This window comes from Narcine bancroftii, chromosome 12 (genome assembly GCF_036971445.1).
Source record: "Narcine bancroftii isolate sNarBan1 chromosome 12, sNarBan1.hap1, whole genome shotgun sequence".
NCBI lineage: Eukaryota > Metazoa > Chordata > Chondrichthyes > Torpediniformes > Narcinidae > Narcine > Narcine bancroftii.
This window is the reverse complement of record NC_091480.1, coordinates 18,797,185-18,820,816: the sequence shown is the minus strand read 5'-3', so window position 1 is coordinate 18,820,816 and position 23,632 is coordinate 18,797,185. Positions and strand designations below refer to the sequence as shown.

General features: G+C 38.5%; 1 protein-coding gene across 3 annotated transcripts in view; it reads left to right on the top strand.

Annotated features, from left to right (window-relative positions):
- Positions 1–23,632, top strand: part of pdxdc1 (pyridoxal-dependent decarboxylase domain containing 1) — a 57,256-nt gene that overhangs the window by 14,213 nt on the left and 19,411 nt on the right. Inside the window, exons 2-12 of one of the 3 annotated variants that reach the window (XM_069905807.1) lie at positions 1,104–1,177; positions 3,781–3,849; positions 6,283–6,363; positions 8,722–8,868; positions 10,907–11,096; positions 13,807–13,875; positions 14,108–14,186; positions 18,399–18,483; positions 21,426–21,474; positions 21,793–21,894; positions 22,152–22,277. In XM_069905807.1, coding sequence (XP_069761908.1) covers positions 1,104–1,177; positions 3,781–3,849; positions 6,283–6,363; positions 8,722–8,868; positions 10,907–11,096; positions 13,807–13,875; positions 14,108–14,186; positions 18,399–18,483; positions 21,426–21,474; positions 21,793–21,894; positions 22,152–22,277 — 1,071 coding nt within the window. Of the gene's footprint in view, positions 1–1,088; positions 1,178–3,780; positions 3,850–6,282; positions 6,364–8,718; positions 8,869–10,906; positions 11,097–13,806; positions 13,876–14,107; positions 14,187–18,398; positions 18,484–21,425; positions 21,475–21,792; positions 21,895–22,151; positions 22,278–23,632 lie in introns of all 3 variants that reach the window. The other 2 variants (XM_069905806.1, XM_069905808.1) reach the window with 2 other exon arrangements.

Here is a 23,632-nt window from a genome sequence, read left to right as displayed (position 1 = left end):
AGTCTATGCATTTTTAAGTCTTCCTAATAAAATAAAATGGAGAACAAAATCTCCATCGATGAAATCATGCGAATGGCCAGCATTAACCATACCTCACTGAAATTGAATATTTTGGTAGTACTCTGGTTTAACTTTGCAATGAGAATTTAAATCATTGTCTCAACAAAATGTTCCTTTTGATGTGAACTCTTGGCAGTTGGAAGAGCAGAGTTTTCTGATGTTTAATATTTCAGAGTCTATAAGTGAGGAAGCATAGGATTTTGCCCTGAGGATGTTAAGAAAATGAGAAATAATTACATTACAAATATGTATTTCTTTGGCTTGGCTTCGCGGACGAAGATTTATGGAGGGGGTATTTAATAATCATTTAAATGGTGAATGTTCTTTACATTTTGTTTCTTTATAGCATTGAAAGACTCCTAATGGCTATTGCAAGCTGTTTGACAGGAAATTGGAGTGTGCTAACCAGTGAATGAGCCAATTTTCTGTACATTAATAAGTTAACCATGTTATTGCATAAACTTCATATTTTGATTATTTAATGTGCTGTCATAATTACTCCAGAAGTTTCAGTCTTTGTAATCTCTTGTGCTGAGTACATTTGTCTTATTCTTAATTCTTCATTTCAAATTTCTCTGATCACTTCTCTCTTAAATAATCTGAAGTAATATTAGACGCACGATACATTTCGCAAGTTTCAAGTTTAGAATTATACTGGGTTTACTTTACATACAGAATGAGAACACAATATGAACATTTCATGAAATCCCACTCATTTTAATGTTAGGTATTGTCACAATTATCTGAATATTGTATTTTTTCATCCAATTGATTTAAAGGGGTTAAAGTTGTAGGGCCAAAATGTTTTTCCTTAATTGATCGCCCCTGTCTCCAGTTTCAGTTACACTTGAAATAAACGTTCAGTTATCCATGCATTCAAGTTGGTTTTGCCACACGTTTTGGCTTTTTGTTACTTTGCATTTTACTACCAAGAAGAAAACTTGTATCAGGAATTACTGCAGCAAACAATTACTTTTTATGAGAGTATGACACACCTATGATGTATTTATTTGAATGTAAATATGTAGACTTTTGCTTGACAGATGGTGGATCCCACTTTAGCTGAGATGGGCAAAAACCTCAATGAGGCCATGAAGATGTTGGAGGAGTCTCAAAGGTTAGTTTGGAATTTTTAATACTTAAATAACATTACTTTTTCTTGGTGAATGGCTTGTGTAAACTTTGCAAAATTCTGTATGTAAGAATTATTACATTTTTGGTTATTCCGTGAGTATGCATCCTGATATCTTAAGGTTGCATAACAGTATGGCACATCAAAAACTTGTCACAAAATATGATGATAGCAGTTGCTGCCTGCTGACCTGAATTTGTTCATCTGGATGTGGAAGGCTGATTAGATTTGTCCTATCAGTCTGCTTTCAGCCATCAGCAAAGTGATACAGGTTGCCATTAACAGTGCTATCAAGCAGGACTTTCTCATCAATAACTTATTCTCTGATACCTAGTTCAGCCTTTGCAGAACAACTTGGTCTCAAGATCACATTACTCCCTTGGTCCAAATCAAAAATGGGTCAAAGAGAAGCTTGGAAGTGCAATGAGAATGGCAGCCCTTGAAGTTGAGGCAGCATCTGACTGAGCTTGGCGATGTGTTACCTGATGAAACTGAAGTCATTGTGCGTTAAAGTAAAAACCTTCTAGTGGTTAGAGTTTTACCTCTTCTAAGGGAAGATGGTTGCAATTGTTGATGCCAGCCATCTGAATCCCAGTAGATGCTTTCAGGAGCTCCTCAGAGTCTTGGTGCAGTTGTCTCCAGCTGCCTCACAATGACCTTCCTTCCACCATGTTCACTGATAATAACACAATGTTCATTTCCATTCACAACTCCTTATGCCTGCAACAAGGCAACATTCAGTCATGGGCTGATAAGTGGCGAGTAACAGTTGTGTTTCATCAGCACGTATCTCCAACAAAAGAGAAGATAACCACCTGCCTTTGACAATTGATAGCATCTTTATCAACACTTGAGCGTACCCAACGAACGCAAATGCATCGGAGGCTATATTTTGTAGCAGGTGACATTCCTCTGCTACCCCAAGAAATTTCCAGAATCTACAAGGCACAAGTCAGGAGTGTGGTAGAATACTGTTGAGTTGCCAGGATGAGCGGAGCAACAACAACTTGAAAGGTATTTGACACCATTCAAAGCAGACAGCTTTGTCACCATTTCCTCCACTAGCGTTGCACTGTGCTTACCAGATACAAAATGCTCTGCAATTATTCGCCCACTACTTGCGGCCATCTTTGATCTAGACCTCTCAGAACATCATGTAAGAACTGCGACTGGCCCAATTTACGGAGGATTTTAACCTGGAGAGGACTGTCGGGTGGGATGGTCAGGAAGTAGGTCCCCATAGAGGAGCTGAAAGGCTGTGGACCAGCTCCTCACTCTTCTTGGGTTTGGTACTATTACAGTAATTAGGCCAATTACTAAGAAAGAAACTTGGAAATCCTGGTGCAGCACGAAAGGTGGCTGGACCTCTAACACATGCTGTAGCTAGCCCCCTTTATATATTTGTTTTGTGGGTGGCTGTCACAGATGAGAAGATAAATGTCGCTACATTTCCCTAACATTCAGAAAGATTTAAAAACCATTGACAATACCAAAAAAATTATAATGTATCTTTAATAAAGTTGCTAATTATGCTTATTCCCAATAAGTAAAACAAAAATATTTTACTTTTGGTGAATATCTTGATGAAAGGAACTTATCCTTTGTCTTTTCTCTGCAGTTCATCAGTATCCATCTGAAATCCACAGGGTTGCAGATCCTGTGAAGATCAAATCTGACTCCAAACATAAATGTGATTGATCTAGTGGAGAGTCCAGCAGCAAAGCACCTTGTCAGATTTCAATCCAACTGTGCACATACATAGAAATTTAAATTTAGACATACAGCATGGTAACAGGCCCTTTCGGCCCACGAGCCTGTGATACGCAAATACACCCAATTAACTTACAAATGCTCCCTCTCCCACCTGCACATTTTGAAAGGTGGAAGGAAACCGAAACACCCAGAGGAAACCCATGCAGGCACAAGGAGAATGTACAAACATCTTATTTCAGTGCCGGATTCAAACCCGAGTCACTGGCGCTGTAATAGCGTTGCGTTAACAGCTCTGCTAACTGTGCGCTTGTGGCATTTAAACAGGCCAATGTTGGCGGAGCTGTCTGGTCTTTTGAGTTTGGTTGTCTCTTTAAAATGTTCAATACTTGTGTCTCATATTTATTTGTCCCACTGACCAGATTCTGACAAATCATCTAAGTGTTTTTTAAAAGTTTTACATTTTGTGAAAACTCTAATTTCCTCTGTCAATTCCTTCCTGTGCTTTTTTTTAAATGGTTTTCAGCACTGAGGAAATTTTATGCTGGATTAAGTAGCTGTGGGAAAAATTATTACGTCAGTTAATTCCTATTTCTTTGATAACTAAGGTGCTTTTAAATTTCAATTAGGACTCCAAAAAATTAGATTTTGTAAAATATTGAACAAAGATTATGCCTTCATTCATGACTAAAATGTATAAAATAACATCTACAGCATATTGTAATTGAATATATTTAATCTTCTATCTGTCAAAATATCTTTTAGTAAAGATAATTATATGTATGCATTTTGAAATTAATATATTATGCATGAAAACTGAGTGGCATTTTTGCAAGATCTTGAAATTAATAACCACTTCAATTTATTGATCAAATTAGGGAGGTGGATGAAGAGAGAAAAAAAAGGAAATATGCTAGAAAAGATATCCCTGGTCCACTTCAGGGGAGGTGAGTAATGTTACAAATCAAGTTTGTAAATAGTTTATTCACAGTGGACCACATTATATGCTCTAGTTCGTAGGATAAATGATGGTCGTTGGTAGTTGAGAGAAATGTATGGGTGGGAGGGTCAATAAAATTGGATGAGTATAAATGATAGTTGGCGTGGACTCAGTGTGCTGGAAGACTTGTTTCCATATCTGACTCCATGACTCTGACAGCTTAACAAATAAGATTCAAGGTAACTTTATTGTCATGTAATAATGAAGAACATGTTAAAGACAGCTCTCCATTATCCCCACGAACTCAATGAGGAAGACTGACTGTGATGGGCCAGCACCTTACTGGCTGGGGGCTGCTAGCTTTCCAGTGAAACGCGATGACTTCTCCCATCATGGGAAGCAACCCCTGGTGCCATGCTCTACACCAACCAAGCATTGTCACATCCCAGCACTAATACCTCGTTCCCACGAGCCAATCTCCCGCAGCCCATGCAGGTCCTTCAGCCCCTGAGCCCTCGCTGGTCCAGTGCTGTAGTCACCATCCTGTAGGATCGTCTCATCTGATTCTCCCTCCCTGCACTGGTTCACTGCTCCCCCTTGTGGCCACTGCTGAGCATAGGCATCACCATTTTGGGGACAGATGACTACTATTGTATGATTTTACAAACACTGTCGGTTCCTTTAACAGGCCACTTAAAATCTGTACAGAGCTGCCAGCATTGTTGAAGCCTGCTTCCCCTATCCCACATCTCCACCAGCAGCGATGCTGCCACTTTCATGCATTTGACAACTGTGGCTCTAAATGGCATTTGCATTGTCACTAAGGCTGCAATGACCTTTTGATTAACTCCTCGATCCATATGATGAATGTTTTGGCTGTTAATCTAGACGTACTCCTGACTCCTAGTGGTTCTGACATTAGCTCCAGCTGCACATTAACCATTGCTGTTGGCCAGCACAAGAAAGGACAAGGTACCACAGTAGACTGGTCTGAGAGGTTGAATCACTTGGGTCCAGGATGAGCTAGCCAATTGGATTCAAAGTTAACTTAATGATAGAAGCTGGGAGAGAAACTCTTGTTTCTTTCTCTTATTGTTAGGATGCTGGCCAATGCTCATAGTTACTCTGTCATGTATGTTATCTTTTTAATGTATTATTACATGACATTAAAAGAAACATGGAAGAAGCCAGAGGGTGGAGGTGAAGGATTGTTTCTCAGATTAGAAGCCTGTCACGGTTATGTGCTGCAAGAATCACATTAATCCACTGAGAGAAAAGATTGAAAAGGGATCTGATCTCAGGGACAATTTTATCACAGAGTGGGTGGTGGTTATATGAAACAAGTTGGAGAAACCAATTGCAACATTTAAAAGACATTTGGACAGCTACATGGATAGGGAAGTTTGGGAGAGATAAGGAACAAGTGCAGGAAAGTGGGACCAGTCCAAATGGGCAACTTGGTTGGCATAGACGAGTTGAGCAGAAGCAGGTGCTTCCATACTGTTTAGCTGTATGAGACTGTGTAATGCATTCCAGCTCTTGGCAAATATTCATCGGATACCACAGACGAAGGTGGTATGTGCTTCGGTTGCAACATCCCAGTTATACACTGCCATCCTCGTGCATGCAAATCTGCTCATAGCAAGTCAGCTGATAACAAGAATGATGCATTTCTACATGTTTCTCAGGTTAAACTTAAAGACTATTTGCCCATAAATTATGCTGTTGTAAGTAAATATTAATGGGAACCAAACTGATAAGAAAGATTTTTTTTTAGCTGGATGAGAAAGTTGAAAAAAATGCTTTTACACAGTAAATATATTAACTTGCATAATTATTTCAACATCCTTGCTTATTTTTAAAATAGTCTATATGTCAAAATACTCAAACTTCAATCATGATTTCTAACGATCTTTCAGTCTCTAGAATGCTCCTAGATAATACCCGCAAATCAAATAAATACAGTTCAATTGAAAATGTTCCTTTTATGGAAAGTAGAATTTTTTTTTAATTAAAGAAAATTACTAAATATGCCACATTAATAATGGGTTTTCATTTGGAAGCATTGGGCGAGTATGCTGAGAATATTTTTCTAAGCTTGTGTATTGATTGCTAGAATTCCCAGTGGGAACCTTCTCATTAATTTTGAAACAACTGGTGTGCTTTTTGAAATAACAGTATCTCTATGGGGAATCTATTTCATGGATTTGCTAAGAAGTACCACTGCAAAATGTTTGAGAACTATTTTTTAAAGATTAAAGATAAAATGTGTTGAACAACTTCCTATATATGAAGTAGCTCAAAGCAAAACTCTGCAGAGTTGGAAACCCAGCCTCATAAATGGCATTTCCAATGAGAAAACAAACTATATTGTTTTCCAATTTCATTCGAGAAACTGATTTTAATTCCATTTTTAAAAAACTTAATACTTAATTCTCAGTGGACAGGACATGGCATCCATTCTTCAACTTGTACAGAACCTTATGCATGGAGAGGATGAGGAGGAATCACAGTCCGTTCGGTAAGCAGCAAACTTTCATGCTGTATTTCCAAACATTCACAAATACAAATATTTATAAGGGGCAAATTAGACTCAGTTGTGAGTTGAAACAGTATTGGTTTGTACCCGGCAATGAAGATAAGATTTGATGCTTTTATAAAGTAAGTTGTGATCGTGTGGGGTTTTGTGTCAAATTCATGGAATTGCTATAAAAACATACAAATCATGGCAAAGTGCTGAAAATGTGCATGAAACTTGTATTTTTGAGCAAAAGCTATCAACTTACCATAATGATGAGCAGTATCTGCAGAAACCTAGAACTTATCTAGTCACCTGAATGATGTTGCAGAGAGTAGTTCAAAATAAATCAAGCATTATCTGCTTAACTGCATAATGAGGAGGAAAAAAATTGTTTTTGAGTCAAACATTTTTTGATAGAAAAAAAAATTGGGATGAATCAATCTTATCAATGCACTCAAGGTTTTGGGGATAACCATTTACTAAAGAGTAGAAATTTAATTTCAGTTGATCATCCAATAGTGACAATGTGATGCCCAACTCGTGACAATGTGATGCAGTTGTGGAGCTTCTGCCTCATCTCCAGTCATCTGGGGTTCAAATTTTATCTCCAGTGCTCCTTATGTAGATTTTGCCTATTCTTCCTTTGACCCAATAATGCTTCTGGTCTCTCCACTAGCTTCCTGCATCCCAGACATGTGAGTTGGTAAATTGGCCACTCTCAGTTGCCCTAGTGTGCAGGTGAGTGGTAGAATCTGGAAGTAGTGAAAGGTAATGTGGGAACAATAAAATGATGTAAAATTAGTTTGGATGGCTTCTTGGTGGTTAGCATTGACCTGCTGAGCCAAAGGGTATCTTTCAATCCCTTGTGCCTGATTATGATGTGAGTTGTAGGAGAATACATGGAGGATTCAAGGGGATTTGGAGAAGTTGGGAATGAAGATCTGGCAGGTGGAAATGTGAAGTCATACACTTTGTCTTTCTTCTACCAAAGTATTTTGTTAAATGGTGAGAGATTTCAATTATTGCTTTTCAGTGTGACTTGGGTAAACACAATCACTAAAAGCTACCATGCAGTTACAGCATGAAATTAAGAACCCAAATCTCTTCATTGTAAGGGTAATGACATTTTGCTAAAATTATGTAGGGCATACATGGAATATTGTGTACTTGTTTGGTCTCCCTGTCTTTCCAGTACTTGTGACAGAGGAAAGGCAGAGATGCCCTTTAATGAACGAGTAAGCAAAGTGGACCTATTCTTTCTGGAGTGCAGAAGGATAAGATGTGACCTCATTGAAGCATACAATGTTTTAAAAACTTGAAAAAGGAGATGCAGGGTTGATGCTTCTTTTAGCTGATGTGTCTTGAACAGGCAGTCTCAAATGAAAGAGCTTCCCGTTCCAGACTAGGAGAGGAAGAAAGATCTTCATTCTGGTGGCAATATATTAAACACAAAGATTGGCACTTGTAGGGGGGGGGGAGAAAATGGCACTGTATATGTGTGAAAAGGAAAAAGTGTGTACCATGGTTAATGTGATTTATGGTGTGAAAAATAAAAAAAATAAAAAAAAAGATTGGCACTTGTAGATGTTCAATTAATTGAGAAATATGGGATGAGTGTAGGAATAGTGGCATTGACATAAAAAGATCATGGTGCAAAGCAGCTTGAGAATCGACACGACCTCCTCTTGCTTGTAGCTGCTGTTCAGATTGCGTGCGCTACTCTTGAATGCAAGAAATGCAGTTGATGAAAGTCAACCTGGGGCATTAGAGAAGATGCAAGCTCTTGCAGGGTGATAACACCATCAAAAGGTAAATGGTTTAAAAATTGAAGAACCATTGAAGTCATGTTTACATTTTCTTAAATTTTGGATTGGGCTTTATAGGATTTTGACACCAATTTGTGTGTCTACGGCCCCATTTATATAAAAAAATTCAGTTTTTCGGAATATCTTAAGATAATTTGCCTCAATGGGTTTATTCCACTGTTCCAAGTTCCAATGGGATGCCAGGATGTTTCTGAAATTTGGAGATCGGAGATCTTGCTTCACTGGAGTGGTGTGCTTCCAATGAACAGTACAAGAGTTGAAATGCATGGGAATTCACGAGTCCTTTAAACATTTCTGAACTGCACACATCGTTGCTTCTAATGCATCCCCAATGGAAGAAGACTGGAGGAAAGACCATGCTTCAGGAGAGGAATTCTGTGACATTCCCAGGACCCCTAACTGTAACATTAAGACATTAGAAACCTTCATGATGTTAGTAGTCTAGATGTTAAACTTTGGTGACTGGAGTATTTTGTTTGAGGATATTTTCAATGCAAGAGATTTTCTTATTCTACCTCTCTGTATTTAGCAGATTACAGAATGTGGGTGAGCAAGGTCACATTTCTTTACTGGGCCATAGTTTGGCAGCATATATTTCTGTGCTGGACAAAGAAAGATTACGAAAACTGACCACAAGAATTTTGTCAGATACCACTCTCTGGCTATGCAGACTTTTCAGGTAACTGTTCTTGACAATTCAAAGTTCAAGTATTTGTGCTTTGTTCTTATTTGAGGTAACTAAATAGCAGGGTTCTACAACATGTTACATTCTAACTTATTTATTTACATCCTATTGTTAGTCACATTATAAATATAAAAAGGCATTTTCTTAACCAGTAAATACTTGTCAAAGTTAATAGAATATTCCTTGTGACCTACTGGGACAACATTTTTCAGACTCTACCATTTTCTCATACATTAGATCAGGGCTCCAATTTTTTTTGTATAATGTGAAGTCTTAAAAATACTGAACTAGATATACAAATCCAATTAAAGAGAGTTAAATGTTAAATTATTGCAAACTTAAACATTCTAAAGCAGTTAATTTTGGATTTACATTTTCTTGGAAAAAATGCAAATGCAGTGTTCAAAATTGTCCTTAAAAATTGTACTCTCAAGAATTTATTTTGACCATTAATACTGAGAATTAATTGGTCAAGTGAGGGTAATACAAATCGATAACTAAATAATTGTCAATTTTAAAAATTCAAATATATTGTCAGTGTACATACAGGACATCATTCTTTTTCCTGCAGGCCAGGCAGAATTTCTACTTATTGGTAAATATAAATTGCACTCAAGAAAAAAAAAATACAAACTCCAAAGAGAGAAATGTGAACAAAACTGTGTAATACAGAGAGAAAAAAAAGTTTAGTATAATGTGCAAAATAAGAGTCTTTAAGCTTATTGCTGAGGGGTAGCAGGTGTTGCTGAACCTGATGATGCAAGTCTTGTGGCGGCAACAAGAACAGCGTGTTCAGGGAGTTAATATTTTTATAATGCTTTGATTTTTTTTCCAAGTAGCGGAAAAATAATTAGAGCGTGATTTATGTTGAAGAGAGCCATTGCAAATTGGAGAGTATAATGGCACAATAGATTTTAAATAGCTTTTAATGATTAAGCCTTGAGAAATTTATGCAGAAAATATGTCATTATTTGTGGACATCATCCCCAGGTGTTTTGAAGTCTCCATAATTGAGGTTTTTTTTGATGGAAAAGAGAAAGTCCAAATGTGAAGTGATTAATAACTAAGAAGCTAAATGTGGCAGAGTCACTGATCATGATCATCTGCTTGGGAACCACCAAAAGATCTGCCTGCAATATTGAAACATTACTTTCACCCCCCCCCCACCCCCCAAATTGAAATTTTCAGAATCAAAATTTATTGTCATCAGCAAGTGACAAAATCGTTGTTTTGCAGCAATGCAAACATTTATCTAACCCACTTACAAACATAAATAAAAATAGTGCACAAAAAGTCAAATTAAGGCAGTGTCTTTGATTCATTGATCATTCATCAATCTGACGGTAGCAGGGAAGAACCTGTCCCTGTGCCACTGGGTCCTTATCTTCGGGCTCTTGTACCTTTTTCCTGATGGTAGCGACGAAAAGCCTATCTTGAGGATAGAGGCTGCTTTCTTAAGACATCGATGGAGTGAAGGCTGGTGCCTGTGATGTCACAGGCCGAGTTAACAACCCTCTGGAGTTTTTTTTCTTGTCCTGAGCGTTGGCAACAAGCCAAAAGGATTATTTATCTCTCCTATTTTCTCTTTTGCATCATTGCATATTGTGGTCATTTAACTTGTTACTATTGTTCGTGTATCTTGCTTACCTGCATGGCTGCAGCAAGTAAGAATTCTAATTCATTGTGCTTGTGTATTTGACAATAATTCTCATACTTGGATGATTTATTGGAAAAGTTGTAGGGAAAAAGACTGCGTAGAATTAAACCATACAATTCTTGCAGAGTTTCCGTGGGCATATGTGACAAATAATTTCCTTTTGTACCTTTATCACACGTTCCCAAGGTTATGAATTCTGTTCTCTCATTCAAGACAGTATCTTCGGGCAGTACTGCTTTTGTGGTTTCCAGGTTTGCCATCTGCCTTCATGTATTTTGATAAAGCATAGTTTAAAACTTAAGTTCCACACTATCTAGATGAGCCTGAATGTTCAAAATGCACGATGGTGATTAGGATCTGCCCTTTGTTATTTAGGTATGAAAATGGGTCTGCCTATTATCACAAAGATGAACGGGAAGGTGCGTTAAAGGTCTGCAAACTCATTATTCATTCAAATTACGAGGACTATGCCACAGAAGGTTTTAATGCCTTTCAAAGAAAATTGCCTGTCCTCTATATTAGTGCTGCCAGTAGAACAGGCCTTGGCCAATATATCTGCAACCAGGTAAATATATATTCCTACATTACATGCAAAACGGCATATCAGACGGAACTAATTATTAAATAGGGCGGAACAGTTGGCATAGAGGTTAGCACAATGCCATTACAGCTCCAGCAATCAGGACTGGCGTTTGAATCCCATGGTGTCTGTATGTTCTTCCCTTGTCTGCATGGGTTTTCTTCCCCCCCCCCCCCCCCGTTTGAAACATACTGGGGTTGTAGGTTAATTGGATGTAAATGGGCGACACGGGCTCAGGCTGAAAGGGCCTGTTAACATACTGTATGCATACTAAACCAAAATTAAATTTAGAAAATCAAGGATTTAGATGTAAAAATACAGTCTTGCAATGCATTCTCTGCTGTGGTTATTTGGAAACATTTGTTTACATTTCAGTTTGAACATTTTCTAGCATTCATTTCTTGTCGATGAGAGTTTATGGAAACCTCTGTCTAGAGGGATCAATGTTATTGTGGCAGTGTACTTGTACTAACACTGCTTTGATGACTGAAATTATGTAAGAAAATCCTGTGATTGGATATAACTTTCAGGAAAGAGTAACTTGGCTTATGTAACATATCTGGGACAGGTGTGACTGTTCTCTAAAACAACCATTCTCAACGGGGGATATACGACTCCTAGGGGCTGCAGCAAATTTAAGAGGGGCCACGGACTAAAATCATAAAATATTTGTTTTTTTTTTAATGTAGATGGTAGGAGAGGAGTATGGAAGAAACCAACTAAACTTGACTGCTTCATGACCAGAGTCCTAAGAGGGCCGAGGCAAAAAAATTGAAAATGGCTGCTCTTAAAAACTGGCCACAAAATGTGTAGAGACCATGAGGACAACATAATGATTTAATGACTTTGAATTTGTGGGATGTGTAGGAAATTTATGAAACAGGGTACATGAATATAGACCGTAATTAGCCGGTCACATTGAAGAATTTATGAAACAGGGTAGATGAACATAGACCGTAATTAGCCGGTCACATTGAAGAATTTGCTCATGCAGTAGAGTTAGATTTATACAAAAAATGAAACAAAGGTTTAGGCATTCATATGTAATCAAATCAAAAATAATATTCTGAATAAAGTTAAAGTATTTTTCTCTCTTTTCTGAAATATTGTTTATGAAATTGGCAAGTGACTCCACACTTGTTTTTAAAGAATTTTATTCCTAGAGTTAACTCCTCATTAATTGTTGCTTGCTTAAGGCTTAGTATTTTTTGTTGCTTTTTTTTGCAACATAAGTCATTGTGTCTCTACCGGCCCTAAAATGTACAAGTGATCCTGTGTTTGCAAATGAGACACCATACCCTGTGGAATAGTGGAATCAGTAATCATAATTTGGAGTGCCAAAATTTGTTGTTAATCTTGGGCATTAATAGCAATATCTTGATTATTCAGGTAATGAGCTGTACAAAACAAATTGGCGCTCTTTTAACTTGAATGTATCTGACTGAAATCATTTGGGTGTGTGTCTGGAGAAACCAAGTGATATATTAATTTTGTGGCTATTTTTTTGTAAATTCAGTGACTGCTAAATGACTAATTATTAATTTTAAATTATAACTTTTATAATTATTTTTACATTAAATTATGTAAAGCTAAAGTTGGGTAAATAGCTCATTTCGGATTTACATTAAAGGAAATGCCACCTGTTCTTCCACGCTCCACATTCCATAATCTAGTGACGTGATTTTTGACATCAAGTGCTGTGGTGAAATGATGCAGGCAACTGATATTTGGCAAGGCTCCAAGCTAAATGTACAAATGCCATGACATTTCACGTGAATACCAAAATCTTGTGAGATTATCTGCCTCCACCTCACTCATGGGCTTTCAAATCCCACAGATCGAAAAACAATTCTTGGTCCAATCCCCTCGAAATATCCTCCTACCTTTGTACTCTGCTCATAGACCAATCCTCAGGTCTTCACAATTCTTCTATGCTCCAGTAAACAACCTGTGTTTATGACAAATAAAAGAGGAGGCTTTCCACATTCAACATCCTCTTTAATGAATACAGCTATGAAGAGAGACCTGATAAACTGGTTTTGCTTTTTCTCTGCTACAAAAGAAATAAAACCAACTTATCAGGTCTCTCTTCTGAGCTAACATACTCCAACCAATGAAAATCCCTGGTAAAACTCCTCTGCACTGGATTCGGTAGAATCACATCCATAAAATAAAAGTTTTTTTTTTAAACTAGAACTTGTGAATAATTTAAAAACTACTGCAAAACTATTGTTAAAAAGTTACTTGCACTCTCTTTTACCTTAATGAAAAGCCCTGCATTTCCCATTGAGAAGTCCAGGTTCTCAGGTGGTCTAGATTTCTGGCAACTGGACTTTTGAACCTACTATATTTCCAATCTTAGTAATCTGCACATTAATAATTTATATGACCAGCTCCGCAGTCTGCAGATTCTTCATATCAAATCAATTATTGCACAGTTCCTAGAAATCACAGGTTTCCTACGGATAAGAAAAAAAATGAGTTCAATACAGAAATCTAAATTTTGATCACTGGAATTGCACAAGCTCTCTGAGTCCTGCACTTCTGCATTTCCCGGCACTTCAAGGAAGTTGAAAATTTACTGACATGACCTGGTCCCGAGATTTTGTTTAGAAGGCTGATGCATCTAAGAAGATGGGAGTCTGCAGTATATTGCAAGTAAATTGTGTGCTTTTTTTCCTCCCTCCCATTTCAGCTTGGTCTCCCTATTTCCTGTATGTGTACCGTGCCTTGTAACACTATGTTTGGATCTCAGCATCAAATGGTAAGTTTTTGATTCAGTATAAATTGGGAGTGGGGGAGAAATTGGATTTTGTACTTGGATTGTATTTTAGTCTACATTTGTTTTGGGGTATTCCATCACCTCACCCGAATAGTTTATGTACTTCAGCTGGATTGCTGATTACAACCCATCTCTCCAGCATTATTGTGTGAAAGATGGTTATTCAAACTCTATTTGTGTAATTTTAATGATTGACTATTCATTAATTTGATAGGATATAGCCCTACTGGAAAGACTCATTAAAGACGATGTTGAATGTGAAAAGCTTCCCCTTTTACTTGTCGCAAACGCGGGTATGTTTATAAATATAGCTATAAGAAAAATAATTTGTTTATTTATGCTTCCAAACGAAATGAGACACTGCAGATGCCAGAATCTGGAGCAAAAACCAAACTGCTAGAGGAACACAGCATCTGGGGTGGGGTGGGGGGAAGCATGGGGGAGGAGAGAGAGAAAGGAATCAATTCCAAAAGTGATATTGGAAGTTATCTTTTTAAGATTAATAGATTTAAGAATAATATCTTATTTTCAAACAGAGAACTTTTGGTGTCAAGTTTTCTGGTCAGCTAGCTGATTAGATAACCCCCAGTTTTTCACTTGTCCCCCAAACTCCCTTTCCATTATGTTCTTTACTGTCACCTCCAATGAGTTGACAGATATCTTTGTCAGATTCCCAGCATCATTTGCAACCGAAGCTACTCCAATTTTTTTTTACAAATTTCTCCTGTCTCCCGAGCTTATTTTAAAAGTTACACCTATTTCCTCGATTGTATTTCCATTGACAGCTTGGAAGAAGTATGAATGGTCTCTCCTCCAGCTTGTAAAATGATCAATCCCTATTCTTAATTGCGCCATCAACACCCCCACCCCCCCAACAATCCTTCCAACTATAACTTGCATATTCTTCTTGATTCTTTGCCTCTATTGTCACTTATTTTCTCACAAATCCATCTCAGACTGTTCATTTATATTCTGTACTAACAATATATTGAAACCCATCCAGAAACTGGCATGTAATATCCTTTCGTGATTAGTTAATTGCACCATCCTCCTTCACTGCCTGTGTACTGTAGTGCAACATAGTGGGATGACTTAGTTACACCGGTACTCATTTAATCGCGGTCAAAGATTGTTAATCAATGATGCAGATGGTTACGGAAATTAATACCTTTTAATTTGTTCATGGAAGACACCGTTTAATGTCTCAGCTGAATGGCTTGCTATTTAATTTCAGAGGACCGTGAAATATCAGTACAAAGCTGTGGGTTTGAAGTGATACAGAGGGCCATAAAATTGGCATGGAAACAGGGCCACACTGAACAACTTGTCATTCAAACACCCATTTCTTGCACAAATCCCATTTTATTCTTGTATATTCCCATCATCTCTTCTTTTTCCCCCTCCCCTACATTCTACCACTTACCTACAGAGAAGCAGGGTCAAACTGCAGTGGATGATTTACCTACCAACCTGCAAGTCTCTGGGATGTGGGACGGGGAAAATGTGCCAACTCTGCCCCAGCAACACCAGAGATCTACTGCCCATCTGGATAAAGGCAGCAAATTTGTTCTGCTGAGAAATATGGGTGAACCAGATTGTCTGCTAGCTTTTTGATCATTTTTACTGATGCTAGCAGATGTACTTAATTTCTTGAATTTAACTCTCATCTCTTGATTTTCCAAGCCTGTCAATACTAGTTCAGTAGCAACACTATATCTTCTAATCAAGTCATTCCTCTATTCCTGGAGAAACAACAACCCTCTTAACTACCACTAAATTTATCCCCTTCCCTCTCCTCCATTCTGCTACTCATTAAGGTGTATTGATGTATGGTTAGTTTTTGCAAGTACACAAATGGCATCCAACTCTACCACCTTCCTGTTTTTCATTACATTCTGTGCAGCAGGCTGCTTTTCCGTGTTCACAACTTTAGTAACCTGCTTGACCCCATCCTCTTCTTTACCCATCCCCAATCCCACGCGACCTTCACTAGTCTCTATATTTTGCTTTAAGCCCCTGCTGCTGAAACATTTGTGTCGGCCTTTGTCTTCAGGATAAATTTTTGAAATGTTTGCCCTTTAAATTCGCCCATCCAAAACTACTGCTCATACTCTTTAAGCTTCAAATATTGCTCGTACATAATTCCTGTTCTTCCAGGGCTCGAGGTCCCCCAAAGCCTTCCTTTGTAAATTGCCTTCCTTGCGTTGAATTTCCTACATTGTCTCAATGTTCCTTTAATTACCATAGATGTAGATGTATCAGACAGGATTTGATCCTTTAAAATGTCACCCCAAAACTAGGGTCGCTTTATACGCCAAGTATAAAATCCAAACTTTGATATCCTGTAGTTTAGAGCACCCCATAGTGATGGAGAACCACATAAAACACTCACATAGCTGCTACGGTCCTCTCACTCAATATATTTCTACTGAAACTTGTGTTTGGGAAGATGGATTAATAGTAATGTTATATTAAAACAATAAAAATGTTTTATAAAACTATCTTAACATAAAATAACAGCTCAGTAAACAAAGCAGTCGCCATTTGCATCCGATCGTCTTGTAAAGCAAGACTAAATCTATAAATTCAAGAAAATTCCTGCGTTGTACTTAATGCCAACATTTCTAATATGTTACAGTATAATATCCATCAGTAAATCAATTTCAAATAAATGGTAAAATTATTCTCAACACCATGTTTGTTCCAGTAAATGAACCAATGACTAAGTGATATCACTAGTGTTCATGTTACACCAATTTGGAATATTTGATGCATATTATGGTTGGTAATGGACAATATTTTGCCATGACTTGAAATAAATTGGCTACATTTTAAATAGCTAAGACTGTGTTGCATCGTAGAGTGCTTAACAGCATCACTCCACTTGTCAGTGGGGTGGTTAGCAAAGGATTATTGGGGCAGTAAGCACTCAGCAGTCAGTGCCCAATCTGGGTTAGTCTTATACAGCGGATAGAACTTAAAAGCTACATTTTAAGAGGAAATTCTGGGAGTCTTCTTATACCTAGTTACCTTATGTGCTGACGTATACGTTATGTTGAACCTAACAAATCCCGTGAAAGCAGTTTTTCCTCTGATGTGCATATTGCATTCCAGAGTTTTTTTTAAAGTGCCCTTTCATCTTTAAGATTCAAGATTATTTTATTGTCCTATAATAAAACAAAAAAAAGTGATAATACATGAAATTTCCTTTAGTCTACTGTAAGGCAGACAAAGATTAGCTATCAGCAGAAATTTCCCAGCACCCCTTACAGCCAGAGAAAAGAGAAGCAAAAAAAAAGCCCCCCCCCCACACCCCAAGTCACTGAATGCCAATGACTTTTCGACCAGTGCACCCGTTGCCTCTGAAGCCACACAGCCTTCATTCTAAACTATCAGCAAACCCGAGCTCCAGATGCCAAAATTCTGCAGGCAGTGTATACAACATTGATATGGTGGTTGTCTCCAGCATCTAAAATTTAGAAACATCCCACCAGCCTCCACATCCAAAGCATCCTCCACCGTCATTTCTGCCACCTACTCTGTGATCTCACCACCAGACATATATTCCCCTCTCCACTCCCTCCATGACTTCCTTGTCCACACCTCCCTCCCCACCAAACGTCCCCCTTGGGGCCTACCCCTGTGACTGCAGGAGATGTTCCACTTGCTCCCACAACTGCTCTCTCAGCACCATTCAGGGCCCCAAATAGTCCTTCCAAGTGAAGCATCATTTCACCTTGTGAATCTGCAGGGGTCATCTACTGCATGCAGTGCTCCCTCTGTGATCTCTACATCGGTGAGTCTGGACACAGACTGGAAGATCACTTTGTTGAGCACCTCCGCAATAACGTGGATCTCCCAGTGGCCACCCATTTCAGTTCTCCATCCCATTCCCTTGCCAACTTGTCTGTCCATGGTCTCATGTACTACCAGACTGAGGCCACCTGTAAATTGGTGGAACAACTTTTCATCTTCCAACTGGGCACCCTCCAACTGGATGGCATTAATATTTACTTCTCTGGGTTTCATTAAAACCCTACCCCTACTTCCCAGTCTCCCCATTCCCTGTCTCCTTTCACACAGACATGATAAACCTACCTAGTCCCTATCACATCCAATTAATACCTTTTGTTGGTCTGGATTCCATTCCCATTGTTTGAATCCTGAGACTTTCTGAAATATCCTGCTTCTACCATTTCCGATTTTTTTTTTTTTCTCTCTTCTCCCCCTTGAAGAAGGGCTCAGGACAGAGACGTCGGCAATATACTTTTGTTTCCTAGAGATGCTGAAAAGACCAGCTCAATTTCTCTAGCATTTCAGTGTATTTTAGAAACCAAATGCCTTTGTTTAAACATAGTTCTCACCAGCTCAAACCCTTTCAAACATGAAAGTTTTACACTGATTTTAAAGTTGGAACCCCCATGAGATTAGATCTGCAAACACTACAAATTGAGAACTATTTGATCTGTTATTTGAATAAAATCTTCATTGTTTTAAACTTTTAGGTACACCAGGAGCAGGACACACAGATAAACTTGTGAGGTTGAAGGAACTCTGCAGTCAGTACAAGATGTGGCTGCACGTTGAAGGGTATGGATAAGTACTTGTGCCAAATTTTCAGCTGAAGTCAATGGGCTTTCTTAACCAAATAATGATCTTGTTCCATGAAAACTCGACGCTGCATTATTATTACACATAAGCAGGAAATTACTTAGTTGGTTGAAGGTCATTTAAGTTGGTGTGACTCTGGACTAAGCAGGAAAAAATAAACAAATCTGCACTGATAATATTTTATTAAGTATTCTTTTTGTAATTGATTTGAGTGCAGAATGATATAAGCACAGGAGGAAATCATTCAATCTTTTGGAAATAAAAATGATGGAGGAATTCAGCAGGTCTCGCAGCGTCCTTCAGGCTTTGCCACTTATGTGATCCCACCACTAGACACCTCTTCCCATCTCCGCCTTCTGGAGGGACTGGTCCCTCCGTGACTCCTTAGTCCATTCCTCCCTTCCCACCAATCACCCTCTAGGCACCTATCCCTGTGACTGCATAAAGTGCTATACTTATGCTCACACCACCTCCCTCACCATCATTCATAGCTCCAAACAGTCCTATCAAGTGAAGCAACCCTTGTGAATCTGCAGGGGTCACCTACTGTATCTAGTGCTCATGTTGTGGCTTCCTCAACACAGACTAGGAGATCTCTTTGTTCAGCACCTTAGCTCAGTTTGCTGCAGTAGCAGATTATTACCTGTGGTAATACATGCCGACATATCTGCTCATGGCCTCATGCACTGCCAAACTGAGATCACCTGCAAATTGGAGGAACAACACCTCCTATTCCATCTGGGCATCCTCCAAGTGGGTGGCATCAACATTGACTTCTCTTGTTTTCATTAGCCCTGTCTCTTCCCTTCCCTATTCCTATTCCTCCTTCCCTCTAGCGCTTCATTCACAGAGCTACCCTCACCTGATCAATTCTCACATCTCCTTCCCTGTCCTTCTATCTATGTCCAATTATCACTTTTTGAATGTTAGTCTGTGCTCCCTCCCCTGCCCTATCTCCCCTTTTCCCCCAATCTTTTTATTCGGGTGCCTTCCTGATTTTTTTGGTCATACCTTGAAGAAGGGCTTAGGCCAGAAACATTAGTTATATATCTTTACCTCCTATGGATGCTGCAAGACCTGCTGAGATTCTCCAGCATTTTTGTGTTTTTACTATACATCCAATCACCGCCTGATGTGTTCCAACCTTTGGGAAACTCGCATGCACCAGATCAGTCGGATTAGTTTCATTGCCCTCTGTTACCAGATCAATAGGTTCAAGTTGCACTGGTTAAATAATACTTAACTTTCACAAGTCTATATGATAATCTTCTCTTCCCAAACGTTAGTATGATTTAATGGGTTAAGGACACTTTTCCACCTACGTTTTAGTGCCAGACATTTTGGCCTCCACAATTTGGCACTAACAATTAGGAGATGTCACTGTGGGAGAGGGGAGTACATTTGCAATGTTGCTGTCAAGACTGTGTTGCCCGTCAAGACCTACAGTCTTGCGTACCATGGGGAGATGGGAATGTGGAGATGTCACCTCGGGGAGACGGAGTCACATTCCCTGCACTTTTAATGTTAAAATAAAGCTTTGCCTCATTTTGTTGATGCCAACCTTAAATCTGTGTGTGTTAGTTCCTGATCCTTCTATCAATGGGAAGTTTCTTTCCTTCTGTCCTGTTAAAGCCCCACTTAGTTTTGCTAATACAGGTACATGATACTTTATCCGGACACCTAAAATCCAGAAAGCTCCAAAATCCGGCAAGAGTGGACCGCCGGTCGGGGGAGGCGGCCGAGGGACCGCCAGTCGGGGGAGGCGGCCGGGCGACTGCCATTGGAGGAGACTGCTGGGTGACTGGAAGGGAGTGGGGGTGGATAGGCAGCACAATTCGGGTGGGCTTTTCGAAATCTGGAAAAATCCAAAATTCAGAACACACTGTCCCCCAAGGGTTCCGGATAAAGGATCGTGTACCTGTATCTCTTTTTTTTAAAACTTTTCCTGTCTAAAGAATGAAATCTCATATTTAACAAGCTTTCCTCATAACCTAAGTTTTTTTAGGATTCTTTTACTATCCCCACAGGTCAAAGTATTGTTATTTGAAAGTTTTAAAATTGTTCTCAACATGCCCAAGTGGTGTCTCAGCACCAACCCAAGGAACACCATCATATGCTAGACTGGAGTGAAAACTGTTCCCTTGTCTGTGAAAACCATTTTCCTTATCCATGCAGCTAATCTCCCTTGTATTCAAAATGTTTCTGTTTTGCTGGCAAAAAGATTGTGGTACAGATTGAGTACCCCTTATCTGAAAAACATGGGACCAGAAGTGTTTCAAATTTTGGATTTTTTATTTTGAGATTTTGGAATAATGTGTTGAGGGTAACTAAGCAGCACAGTACCATCAGCTGGATAACAGCAGGGTTTCAGACTTCACCTCCGATGCTATATGTTGATCAACGCAATAATGTTGCTGGCCATGTTACACTCAAAACATGGCATTTTAGGTGGAGTTGAATTTCAGATCTCACATGAAAATGTTTTGTACTTACCTTGATTCAAATCCATTTTGAAACCATCGGTCACTTTCAACAATATCTTTGTACCACAAAGCGGAGAATAAGTAATGCACGTAGGTCTGGTGGTGATGATGGCTAGTAAACTGGTGCCATCAGAGCGTCAGAGCCCCTCGTGGGCAAGTAAGGTCAGGTGTGAAATTTTCCACTTGTGCCGTCATGTTGGTGCTCAAAGTTTTTGATTTTGGAGCATTTCGGATTGGGGGCACTCAACCTGTGTTTTATAAAACTCCTTTTAGAAGTCCACATGCAGTCTTGTTTTCATTGCTGATTATCTGACATAAAAAAATAAAATTGGGCTTATTAAATGTCATTTACCTATTCACAAGTCTGTACAATAATCTTCCCTAAGATGATCGCTAACTCGAGTACAAAGCTAAAATCATTTTTATTTTGTATTGCAGTGTTAATTTGGCCACATTGACACTTGGTTATGTTTCTTCATCTGTACTGGTTAGTACCATTTTCAGTTTGTGTAACATCTAAATTGATGCATTTTAACAATTCATATGATCTCGAAAGATGCTTGGAATTTCAATTAGTCTAAGCTGTTCAGTAGAATTACTTCCAAAACAATGTAATATGGGAAGCAAGCGCTGCATTGGTGTTAGAAACCTTTGAGGAGAAACATTAGTGTCAATTCTGAAATGAATCCTAAAAGTATGATTTTTTTACCTTTTACATGGCAGACATTAGGATTTATTATTTAAAAATATTGAATATTGTGTAAAACTGTGTTCAATGCAGATTTTAACTCGCTTATTTAAATAGGCTGCAACGAAATGCGACAGCATGACCTTGACTTTAGGACCCTGGTTGGGTCTCCCAGCTGTGCCTGCAGTGACTCTGTATAGACATGAGGATCCTTCACTGGTGAGTGATTGCTTTAAGTTCAAAGATACCTAGAAGTATAGAATTTGTATATGCAAACATGAAATCCAAGTTCATAATCTGAAATAATTTTTAAAACTTTATAGACTTTTGCATCAATTTTTTTTACTTAAATCTAGAAAGAAATATCCAAATCACTGGTACATAAAGATGTTTCAAAAACATACTCATATACTCCACTTGGAAGATGATTCATAAGTTTTTGAACTCTCAAATATGTCCTATACTTGTTGTTTTAGTCTCTAGCTGCGGGCCTCACCACAAGTCAGCCAGTTGAGAAACTCCAAGCTTTGCCTCTGTGGCTCTCTCTGCAATATTTGGGACATGATGGGATAGTTGACAGGATCAAGTATGCTTCTCAGCTGGTAAGTATTAACTTAACTTTTGGCTTAATTCCTATACATTTTTTTTGTCAGTGAAGGTTGATGTCTAATAAGTGGTGGTCTGGTTAAGTAAGGATTAATAGTTCTCATCAAGCTAGATAATTCTGTGCAGAGTCTCTTGGTTGTTGAGGATTTATGCTTCATATTTACGTCAGGTAAATGTTGATGGTGTCTGTTGGAGGAAAATAATATTCCGACCAGACATTCAGAGCAATCATGTTTGATCTTCTGTTTTGGATGCACCTATTAGTACCAGGCCCCTTGCCCTCAAATCCTCCAGTATTCAAAAACAGTTTTTCATAACTGAGAAGATTTGATTATTCACTCACTTTTTGCCATCAAATAAAGTTGACGCTGCTCCAATACTAGCTGGTGGAGTAATGTTGCTCTGTCCACAGACAGAGTGGAGCCGATTTAAGCATCCTTTTTCAGTTAACGGGGATTCAGCAACGTGGTTTGGGTTACGCAGTTGGGTGTCGTCAGGGTAAATAAGAGAATCACATTCCACTTTACAGTAACCTGATTCCTTTCACACCAGATCTTGTCTGCCTGGAATTCTGGCTCCCTTCTATTTGTGGATTAGTAAGGAATATATCACCATTTTGATTGCAATTCATTAATGATGAAATACAAATTATTGAAAATGTTGCACTTTTAAAAAAAATACAAGTACACTTTGGAAATTATTGCAAGTAATTGAATGGTTCATTCTCCGTCATCTTCAGGATGGAGAGTGATAATGGAGGCTCAAAGATCAGTTTTGTGAGCCGCACTCTTCTAACTTAAAATACTGCCTTGGAGTTTAAAGCTCCCTGCATTGGGAGCTGGAGAATAGAATCTGAGGAGAATACCATTTTTGGGGAAACAATTAAAAGAACTAACAAAATTTGGTAGAGCTGCTATCAGAAATAAAACTCTGGCATGGTCTGATAGATACCATCAACATTTATCTGACATAAATATGAATCATTAATCCTCAACAACCAAAAGGCTCGGCACAGAATTATCTAGTTTGATGATAATGGTGAAATTAGGAGAAGTTGAGAGGTAAAGAAGATTGGATTCAATGTGTACACCTGTAATAAAATAGGAAATCAAAGCAAATTGTAAATAGCCAAAATAATACCCTTATTTGAAGGAAATTGCACAGGACTGGGTAAATCCTTAAGAATCACTTTCAGTTTTGGGTAACTGAAAGCACAGGTCAGCAAAGTTTATAACCCTTGGAGGCCAGATAGATGGATTGCTGAACTGATTCATAGTCTTGGAAGTAGTTGTGAAATATTACAAATTTGATCTTTCCAGCTTCAAGAAAAAATAATGTGCGCAAGATAGCA